Here is an 11,736-nt window from a genome sequence, read left to right as displayed (position 1 = left end):
TAGGCCTGTATTACTTTCATGTGTGACCAGTTCCATTATAGTTAGCATTAAAAAAATGTTGAAAATATCCTTGATTTTTGTCATTAACTTTTATGTCTATCAAATGCCTTTATAAAAATAGTCAGTCAGGGACGGTTCAGTTTATACAGTTTTAAAGTAAATTTTGAAGTCGAAAAATGTTACAGAATGCTTGTAATCTAAATCATTAACAAATAATAGTATTTCTATTGTATACTATACATTCAAAACAATCTTACTTATATTCCCCATTTTTCTGGACTACTTGAACTCTTAATCTGTTTCAGAACTAATGCACTGCAAAATTTATATCAACATATACTGATTTTCGCCATGAAATCCTTTTAAATTCAACTAAATTTAAAAGACATTTATTTTTGTCCAACAGACAATAAGTAAAAAAACAAGGCCATATACATGGCTGCAGTCGCGTGCTCAAGTTAGTGTTTACCGACCAACCGACTAACCGACCGACCGACCGACATAATGAGCTGTAGAGTCGCGTTGTATGACTAAACAGTAATGACAGATTGAGATTATTGTAAAAAAGTAATGGACGAAGGCAGAATTCTAAAAAGATGAAAATCTTGTGGCGGGATTGCCTTGACATATTAATAATTAATAATAAAAAATAAATAGAAATAAAAAAACAAATTTAAAAATAAAGGTTTTACCAGTTGATAAACGTTGAAAAAATGAATGAATAAAAACGTATATCTGCTGGGCATAGTAACGAACAAAATGACGAAAGAAAAAAATAATCTAGCAAGATTCACGGAAACAACGACCATATCAAACATATCGATTTATCGAGACACAGAAAGTGATCTTGGAGAATGAGTAGCTGGTGGCAGCACAAGAAAGTGAGGGGGCAAATTGTTATACATGAGTGGCCCAGAATATCTAATGCTGTGTTGAAGATAGTTAGTGTTGTGGATGGGAATATAAATGTTAATTATTTATCTTCAAATAATAATATCAGTCAAATGGCCGAGCGGTTAAGGCGCCGTTTACCGTACCTAAAGAGCCAACAACATCGGCAAGGGTTATAAATAAAATAAAATAAAAAATAAAAAAAATATCATAGAAGGTATTATACAATAACATCTACTTGTTCATTAGATAAAATGATAATGATTAATAATATCAAACTTATCCTGATTCAACAAAAAGAATCGATACTACTCTCTTTTTATTCATTGTTAAAATGAACATCATTCATATAATATAGGCCTATGAAAGAATGAACTGACAGCATATAAACAAAAAAACGTGGGCGAGTACACTTGAACTGGTGTCACTGACCATTGACGTGTTGGGCTAGCTTATCGTCTGTAGCTGCCCATAACAATTAATACTAATCAACAATCTACTGGATAAAGATAAAAGGAACAGATTTGATTCTCTTTTAAAGGTAAAGGTAAAAGGTATTTTTAGAAATGGAATTATGATTTTAGCCACTGGTGATACGGATAGCATTTCTTATGTAATTTACACGTCTTTTAAACTTTGGCAAACAAAATGGCAAGTGTTTAAATGATTGACAGTAAACAATAAAGTAGAAGGTCTACAACCTATAAAACCTTTTTCTCACTGGATTTTTTTCGGTAAAACTAGGGAAGAAACAAAAAAAATGGAGAAACAACGGACTAGGCCTACACATCACAGGCGAAGCCAAAAAGCCGATAAATAGAATCGATACTTTGTTCTCTAGTATACTCCATGTTTTCATTTGGTCACACACAGCAAAACACCATCGGCAGCGCAACCAATAAGAATTATTTTCGAAAGAAATAAAAACACTTATTCTTACGTTAAGCAGAGAGTTTTTTAATTCTAAAATATTAATTTTAATTATGGAGGCATGCTACGAACATTGGTACATAATACAGTTTAAAAACTGTATTATTTCCAATGTTCGTAGCATGTCTCCTTATATACTACTATACGTAGAGACATAATGCAACAAATAGAATAGACATGGAAATGGGCAGGAAACCTCCCCAGCGAACGACAACAGATGGGCAAACTAGGACAGAAAAGGACGAGTACAGCTTGAGGAGGCCTTCACCCTACAGTGAGCTGACAATGCCTGAAATTGTGATGACATCATAATTGAGATTAGTAGTCCTATCAGTACTATGGTAGAAATATTAATAATACGTTGATCTTATAGCGCCTAATACACAAAGCCTCTAAGCGTTTCACATTATTATTGTTATTTTTGCATTAAACATACTCAGTAATCAGCGTTGTGTTTTGACCTAATACCAGGTACCCATTTGTACACCTGGGTGGAAAGAGGCAAACGAAAGTAAAGTATCTAGTCTAAGCGTTACTTTCGTGAATCTAATCATTCACCACGCGCTGATCTTCTGCCTTTTATCTTTAAACGTTACACTTTAGATTCACCCACATTATATTATTTTATCATGTTACTATGGTACCAAGATTACGTTCGATTGATAATCAATATTTATTTAAATTTGTTTTTAAACACTATCGAATAAACCACTCCTCTTATCATGGTTCCATCCGAGATTTATAATTGATAACATTCAACATAAAGTGCCCACACAATGTAAGTGATGCAACAAAAGTAACAATATCAGTTCTAACTTCTGAATCAGCAACAACAACATAGTTCTACAAGATGACACTCTCAACGAATATAGTGATGCTTCTCTGTCTAATATACACGCTGCACACCTCTGGTAAGTTATCACAACGTAACAACTTACATAATGCGATACAATCGCATATTGTGACGCTACACTGTGACGCTTCTGGTGTTTCTTTCAAAATGTTTTATCTTAAATTAAAACTAGATGGTATACTCGCTTCGCTGGCATTCCATCTAGGTCTTGCCCACAGATGGTTCTCGAATACACGGTAAATTCAGCGTTACAAAACTGGCGATTTCCAAGTGTACGCAATGCTTAGTTGGGTACAGCAATGTAATACATATCATTCACAGGAACAACACTGTGATTTATGCTAAAATTAGAAGTCCGAGAATTACTTCTTGAAGTGAAATTTGTCACAAAATTAGTCCAAATTGTTTAGTCTTACATTTAAACAAACCCAATTTGTGTAACATTAAGATTAATGGATGGGGAATTGAAGAAAGAGGAACAATTTTTTAATATATTCTTAATCCACTCAGAAAACAAATTCATTTGCTTTAATATTTTATAAATAATGTAACACTGAACACAGTAAAACATTTGCGATTTAGGCCTAATTCTTTGTTGAAACTGTCACTGTCATAGTCGATTGAAGTAGCATGTATCGATTTTGAAATTGCTACTTCGGCAAAACGCTCTACTCGATATCGCTGAAACTTGGTCAGAAGAACCACTAGCACATGCTTGATCCAGTTTTTCATATTTAGGTCAGAGGTCATATGAGCGGAAGTATAAAAAGGTCACGTAGACAGAAATATCCGCCATTTTGTAAATTTAAAAAATCGGCACTAGTCCTACAAATCACATGCTATATTCGCCTAATGGTCACGAGAACCACTGACACATGCTTCATATATTCTATGTTCAGATTTGTTTCAAAAGTCACGTAGACAGAAATACCCGGCATTAAATGTAAAACAGTATTCAGTTGTTATTTCAGTTTCAATTAAGTATTTGCATCATCCCTGGTACATTGTCTAGGCACAGGCTTCGGCCTAACCAAAAATGTCATAATTTCAGTAGTTGAACGTCTTATTTATTTCAGCAAGTGTGATAAAACAACCAGCTGAAACAAATCTTTCAAAAAAAGGTAGGCCTGTAACTATTTATTTTCCCCAATTTTTAACTCTATGTTGTGATATGTTTGAAGGTTTTATAACTGAATTCAGGTTGGGTCCACCGGCTCAGCTACAGTGAATTATTTCACTTAGGTTGACCCTGGTATTTCCAAATATCAGTGTTTTGTTATAAAAGGACCGAATAAATTATGACTTAAAGATTTAAATGGCTTAAAGAGAACTGGCGTTTTAATTATATTCGAGTTTTGTGCCCGATGAAGAACAAAAACTGACAGTCGACCACAACAATAGACTGACCGATGAGGAACAAACACTGACCGACCGAAAAAAGTAATTTACAATAGCCAAGTTACAATTTGCCAGATAAATTAGTAAATTACAATCATTTTTACACTTAAAATTATGTCTTCTTATTTAGCTTTGTTCAAAGTTGATATAGAAACTATGTCATTTTAATTCATTATGTAGTATTTTATGTTTTAATGTATGTATCATTATTAATATTTATTGTATTTATTCATTTTAGAAACCTTAGAAACACTTCTGGAGGCAAAACATAACGAAGGTATTATAAATCAAAAGATAATGTATAATATTTTCCGTAAATTTCTTAACAATCAAAGCACCAGGCTTGCTCTTTATTTCTTTTGGCAAATGTGTTTGTAATTTTATTTCTACTAACACTATTCATCCACAGTACATCTAAACCATTTACGTATATACGTACGTATACTATACTAACCTAATGTGTTATATCGATAGGTAAAGTACGTTATAAAATGTCTATAAGGTTGGCTTACCTATTTAGTTTTTGACGCCCTGGCTACTAGATGATTACTCATAGTAGAAACATGTTGAATTATAAATTTAAAAAACAACTTTACCAATATTACATACTACGTATAATATTAGAGGTATTATGTATAATATGTTAGAACATCCGCAAAAATTTTCAATTTTCCAATGCGCGCTCGCCTTTATGTTGCTGTAACATCATGCGTTCATCGACAAATCTGTCTGATCAGCCGATTGTCAATCTGTTAATTGAAGACACATTTACTACATCAAATCAGACTGAAAAAAATTTAAAATCAAAATTGATATTTGTTACAATCTAAGGAGAAAGAAAGTTTCGCTCTTTTAGGAAATATTCTTTTGTGAAAAAACACAGTTCAAACGAAAAAAAATGTATATAGCAATGAAAGTAAAAAAAGGGATGATTTAATCTAAACATATGGATGTTTCAAATATAAATAATTTGTCTTTATTTTATAGATTGCCCAACTAATTGGATAACACATGGACAAAACTGTTACCAATACTTTAAGAAAAATGTTGAGTGGGAAACGGCTAGAGCTAATTGTAAAGGTTACGGGGCTGATCTTGTTGTGATAGAAGATTCGGCTGAAAATCATTTTGTCGATAAACTTACTAACGTAAAAAAATGGATTGGTTTACATAGAGACAGAGAAGGAAGATTTGCCTGGGTCAGAAATGAACGCTCAACTTATACCAGTAAGCAAATCAACATTGTTTTTGATTTATCTTTATCCATCTAAGTTACAAATACACATGATACGTAATATCTGAAAAGGTATGTTTTTAAATGTGACTTGTTCGAAGTTCCGACATGATCATCGTGAGTTGTGTTGGTTTTAAAATTAGGAGCACAGATAAAGGCTCAAGCACCGATAGTTTTTACTGCGAAAAAGCTATTTATGTTCTGGACAGTAATTTGAACACCCGTAGCTCTTTTTGCTTCTCAGTTCAGAAAGGTCATTGTATGACTATAAAACATGGGCCTAAGACGATCATAGGCTTTCGCTATCTGCGGGTGAAATCAATTAATGCTGTACACTTCATAGTTCTTTCAAACCATTGGGAGTCTTTCAGATCACATGTGAAGTTCCAATGTAATGTTCGCCCTTCCATCGCCATCTTGAAGAAGGCTGGATCCGCCGCTTAAACTATCTGTTTTAGCACATTCGTATGTCCATAGATCTTCTCGCAGCACTTTCAATTTGTAATTCTAGTTTTTAAGTATGCAGAACAAGTATGCATAAACTGAATATGTAAACTATCGGTATCCAGTTTAAATAATTAATTGCTGGTGTCGCTTAATATGTGACCATTCTAACAGATGCAATTTTGAACTACTTGTAAATGCAAAAATAAATATATAAACAAACTCTTTCATCATTAAAACAAACTTCTTCATCTATATTTTTCAGAGTATGCGAAGGATGAGCCAAATAATTGGAAAGGAGACGAAGATTGTGTCATGATGTATAAATCTGGGGAGTGGAATGATCGAAAATGTAACCTAAAGCTAGCTTATGTGTGTGAAAAACGTAAGTACTGCAGTTTATGTGGCATTAAAGTACGAATGCATGTAATCAATGTATTGCAACTTTATGTATTGTTCATGAGTCACGTATTTTGGCGAAGCATAGCGCCCTCAATTGTATGTATTTTTCCATTAGTCACGTGTTTTCGCGCGAATCGAAAGCATTAGCTTATACGCATGCGTATTTATGTTTCCATTTTTTCCAATCCCTCTCTCTACACATGCCTATATGCTGAGGCTTTCGATTCGCATGAACAAATTCGCCTAGAAAATAGGCTAGAAACATACAACTAATGTGCAATATTAAAGCGATGTTAAATAGTTCAGTTCCCTATGTCAAAAAAGTGCCTTCGTGTGCAAATCATGGGGTTATAAAAACCCATGTTATCAAATAATAGTATAACGATCAAGTAGACAATTAAATATGAATTTTGTGTAGTATCCGCTAGATGGCTTTTATTAGACTGAATCCGATTAATTTGAGTCATATTTAAAGTTTGTCCTGTTAGTTGGTTAGTTAGTTAGTTAAGGTTATATAAGATATAGGTCAAAGGTACAAAATGCCAAAAAAATCATACTTCCAAGAGATTATTTCATTTAACCAAAGCGTTGCGAAAATATTACAATTTTCTTGGGTAAAAATGTTCAAATTGTCAGAGGTCAAAGATGAATTTAAGAAATTTGACAATATGGGTTTTTATAATCAGCATGCTTCAAATATTCATAATGTTTACACTTTCCCCATGATTTGCAAACAAAAATACATAGGGAACTGGACAATAAATAGAAAAAAATGTATGTATACAAATTGAATACAACATGTTTACGAACAAAAAAACATATACTTGCATCAATCTGAATGATTACTATAAAACAATTTTGGCCTATATATTTAAAGTATTTATGATTTATACTGTATCATTTGTATTTTATTTCTTTTGTCAGCACGCCACTAAAAATAGAAGAATAGCGTTACTAAAATGGAAGTGGAGAGCTGCAAGTGTATTAAAAATACGTCAACCTGTCAACAATTATGAAAATTAAACCCCCAAATCCCATGTACATTAGCAACATAGACCTAGTATTTGAAATTGTAGTTACGTGTCATGTGAATATTAGCAATAAATTAATTAATACAATTACTTACTTTAATTATGTTCAATAATCCATTAAGGTAACCATAGTCATGATCAACATGTTTGCATTAGAATGTTTTACAAGGAAATTGGGGCTTTGGGCATTATTAAAACATGCGATGTTGAGTTTATTGAATTGAAGGCATTAACAGCACAGTGATTTATATTTTTTAAAAGATAAACAAAAATTGCTTGCTATTCTATATTAGCAAAGCAATGCTGCGGTTTTCATTTCCTTCGCGCCGCGTGTCTGCTGAGCTTTTCGAATCACATAAACGACGTCATAACTCATTTCATGAGCTCTGATTGATTGCGCGCAAGTAATAGCATAATCTTGATTAAATTTGAAAATTTAGCTTTATAAAATATTTCTTTATAATTCTGAATATTATTAATATAATCTACAAACAAATAATATTATTACTTATATATTAATTTACAGTATTTTATGTTTAGTTAGTAGCCCTAGTAGCAATAAACATTTAGCATGTTGATTTTATTTTTGATATTATTGATCTCTTAAATTTACGCTAAATGAATTGAAGTTTTAAAAAAAATTCACACAGTTTCGAAAAAGGTTCTGGCCATTGACACATGTTTTTTCCGAGTGAACTGGTAAATATTGTGTTACCACTGACAATGACGTCCGACGTTAAAGGTTAAAGCTTCACAAATCGGTATAAAATTATGATTATAATTGTGTTTGCAATGTAAATGGACTTGATAAGTCATGACATCTCCCTTTGCAGCTCTAACATCGAATACAAATAATATACAATTGCTTGGTCTGACACTAGTCTGTTAAAGGCGACCTACATTTATTTTTTTTAACTTAATTCCACAACACATTGAACAACTATCAACACATAATAGTCTGTAGTATGATCCATCTTATACCCGCACACCTTGTTAATGAAAGAACAATTAAACCATTGTTTATTTAAGAGGTGAGTCCAATCTATATTGCTTCATTCAAGATATTAATGTATAGTTTACTTCCACCTCGGTTTCTACAAACACAATTGGTCTTTGTTCTCTCATTTTTTACCGATATAAATAGATTCAAGATAATGCTGTGGTCAAGGTGTGGTTATGCTTTGGATATATAAGATGTCTTCCCTAGATCTTGTTCGTCAGTTCGTCAATTCCTGAAACTCTAAAGCACCTTCAAAACAATGACTCACATGAAGATATTTTTCGTGCTGTGCATACTTGCAATTAGTAAGGTAAGAAGTGTTTAAAACTGACTTTGAAACAACAAAGACAGGCGATACAATTCCTTTATTAATTAAAAACAACATTTAGTTTGTAGGCCTATGACTTGGTAAACTTCTCCACGTATAAGGAGTATATAATACTGATACAATACGTAGCGGAAATAAACAACATGCAGTATCGCGTCTGCTGACACGATACTTTATGTTGTTTGTTGCTGCTAGACGTGATACTACAGGATTATGTAATGTTTATTATCTTGTTATTATTTATTTATGTTTGTGGATTCGTCCCACCCACCTTGTTATATATGTTATTATACGTAGTATAATATCATATTATACTTTAACAATGTAATATTTTTACACCATTTTACATCATTTTATCAATGTAGGCTATACATTTATTATTATTTGACTTCTTCCTCCTAATACTGTAGTAATTGTATTTAGGTTTGTTTTGTTTTCAAATGTTCTCAGTAGAATCAAAAGTCTTACAAAATATCTTCTATTAATCTTGTGTTTTCGCCTGCAAATCATTCCTAATTCCAGACCAGCTTGTATAATGCATGCGTCTAATATAATAATAATAATAGTATGTAATTATTAAGTTGTTTTGTTTTATTGCACATGGTACAATAAACGCGTCTAACTTCAATATATCATTTATTGATATACCTTCGTCATATGATGCAAATTGTGCGTGTGTGTTTTACTAACAATCAGAATTTTCGTAATTCTAGGCACAGTCGAATAATAGGTTGGACAGGGCAATCGACAGCTTCTTAGAGGTCCTCTTTGAAGATGCACCTGCACTGAAAGATGAAGTAACACGTTTAGCTGGTGTAGTAGATAAGCTGGCGACTCTGATTGGCACTTTGGAACAAAAGCAACAAGAACAGACAAAACAAGTTCTTGATAAAATAGAAGAAGTCGAAGAAACAATGGATGACATTAAGCAATGCACATGCTCAAGTAAGTTTTTCACAACTGTCTATAGATAAATTACGTGTAACAAAGATTATGCCTCCCTATTTCCCGATAATGGGCCGGCGAGAACATACCGGGATAACCGGACGGCAACTTTTCAAATTATTTCCATTATGAATACAAATTATCTCACCAAAATATACCTTTTGTTTGCATTTTAAAAATGACAATTGACTGAACGAACGTACTGTTTAACAATAATGATTACATTATGTTATGAATGGCTCTGTTTTTTTTTATTACTGTAGAGCGCCTTTGGGTATTCCGCGTAGCAGTCGGCCGTTATACGCTGAATTTCGAACAAGCCAAACAAAAATGTGTTGACAACGGTGCAGTAATCGCCACTCCCAATCAGTTAGAAGCAGCACAGGCCTATGGTTATGACCAATGCAACGCCGGGTGGTTGTCAGACGGCAGTGTCCGATACCCGATCACAATGCCACGATGGGGATGTGGAGAAGGACCTCCTGGCGTTCGAAGCTGGGGAAACCCCGCTAAGACTAAAACTTACGATGTTTATTGTTTTAAGAAACCAAACTAATAGAAAAAATAAACTTAATTTATATTATGGGAAATTATTATCTTATGTCATATTAGCATTTAGGCGTATAGTCATCATTACAAAAGAGGTTGATCCAACATTTGAATGTGCGTTTGCATGATACACCCAATGAACGTTTACTTTCTTCTTTAATAAATATTGATTGCAAGAATTAAACATGCTATTTATTTATTTATTTACGTATTACGATATAATTTATTTAAAACGAAGAGTGAAAGTCACTAGAGTATGACATCGGCATTTCCAGCATCATACACAAATTCCGTGATATAGCATCTACGTGTTTCACATGCGATGCCTAAACACAGGACATGTCGTATTACGGAATTTGTTACTGAACAAATATTGTCATATGCGGAGAAACAGTACTGAGCATCGGGTGGTAGTGTACTAGTGATTTGTTCATTTTTTTTCTCGAAGTTAAGCAAAAATTATACAGATATTGACTGCTTAGAGGTTAAATATAAGATTTGACATCCCCGAAGGAATGATATTTTGTTCGAGGGAATATATATTTCCCGAAGCGCTAGCTGAGTGAAAAATATATTCCCCGAGAACATAATATCATTCCCGAGTGGATGTCAAATCTTATATTTTAACGATATAAAAGGCGATATCTGTTATATTACATTACAACAAAAGTGGAATGTAACTGCTGGGTCGGGTGTAGCTAGGCCTCTTTTATGTAATAAACCTGCCTAGTTAGGCGTTGCATTCACCTTACCTTGCGAAGAATAATATACAGATAATTATACTAATTAATGATTTCTTGGCAATAAAATATTCACTTAGGCCTAGGCCTATGTCGTTTAAATTAACAGAAGAATTTCCATCAATAATCCTACATTAATAATAATATTATTATCAGGTAGGCCGAATAAATAATAATTCTTCTTCTTCGAGGAGCCGAATCACCGGATGTTCAGCGCGCCGCGCGTACCGAGTTACTACTGTGAGTATTAACCAATCAAAAACGGTATTTTATCACATCTAGGGAGGAATAATAACAAATGAGGGCGCTATGTATGCATAGTTTAAATAGTTTAGTTGATTAATTTCTTTAAGCAAGTTGCGTAGCACGGCGTGTAAAATGTTGTCTTGTAATGGTGTGGACAAATCGTCGCGAGTTCAAATCTCAGTAGATGACTTTTGTTTTTTATCGCCAAACGTGAGTGTTGCCACACGAAAACTACACAGTCAATATCATCGTACTCGAGAATTTGCTGGACGCAATGTCCCCGGAACCTGCACACGACTAAAGCTTTCACGGGACACACTTAAATACTTTCGTAGAGAGAAATCAGGTAATGACCTAAAATGCCCCAGATATGTATTTTGTAGCCAACATTTTGACATTGTATCGCATGGAACGCCTTTGAATGGTTTCAAGAGGGTTGGAAACGCTGAAAAACATACGAAACAGAATATATCTGAGCCAAAAAGTTTATTTTATTATTTTATTTAAAGTACCTGTGACGTCACAAAGAACGTCATCTTCGGCATGTCTTCGGAAGCAACGTCTTCGGAAGCTTTGGGATGTTCGGAAATATCACCCAAATTAAGTTCAAAATGGTCGGTTAAAATGCGTACGTATATGTTTTATTCATTCATATACAAAGTAAAACCCGATTGAATCGACGAGCTGGATGGCTCAGTCAGCTTATATTGAGGGTATTGCCCAGGGGTTGCAACAATTCTCTACT

At 33.5% G+C, this 11,736-nt stretch overlaps 1 protein-coding gene across 1 annotated transcript; it reads left to right on the top strand.

Annotated features, from left to right (window-relative positions):
* The first annotated feature begins 8,372 nt into the window (after positions 1 to 8,372).
* Positions 8,373 to 10,189, top strand: LOC144840741 (versican core protein-like). The gene is made up of 3 exons (XM_078696730.1): positions 8,373 to 8,493; positions 9,225 to 9,456; positions 9,720 to 10,189. The coding sequence occupies exons 1-3, from the start codon at positions 8,443 to 8,445 to the stop codon at positions 10,010 to 10,012; spliced, it is 576 nt and encodes a 191-aa protein (XP_078552856.1). The 5' UTR covers positions 8,373 to 8,442; the 3' UTR covers positions 10,013 to 10,189.
* The last annotated feature ends 1,547 nt before the right edge of the window (positions 10,190 to 11,736 follow it).

This window comes from Antedon bifida, chromosome 4 (assembly GCF_963402885.1).
Source record: "Antedon bifida chromosome 4, ecAntBifi1.1, whole genome shotgun sequence".
NCBI lineage: Eukaryota > Metazoa > Echinodermata > Crinoidea > Comatulida > Antedonidae > Antedon > Antedon bifida.
Note: the sequence above shows the minus strand (reverse complement) of the source record. Positions and strands in the feature narration are given on the sequence as shown.

Bases quoted from the DNA above. Each gene is read 5' to 3' on its own strand.
- LOC144840741 (XM_078696730.1), top strand. From the start codon at position 8,443: ATGACTCACATGAAGATATTTTTCGTGCTGTGCATACTTGCAATTAGT. The intron at 8,494-9,224 runs GTAAGAAGTGTT...TCGTAATTCTAG, and splicing joins GCATACTTGCAATTAGTAAG to GCACAGTCGAATAATAGGTT. The intron at 9,457-9,719 runs GTAAGTTTTTCA...TTATTACTGTAG, and splicing joins TAAGCAATGCACATGCTCAA to AGCGCCTTTGGGTATTCCGC.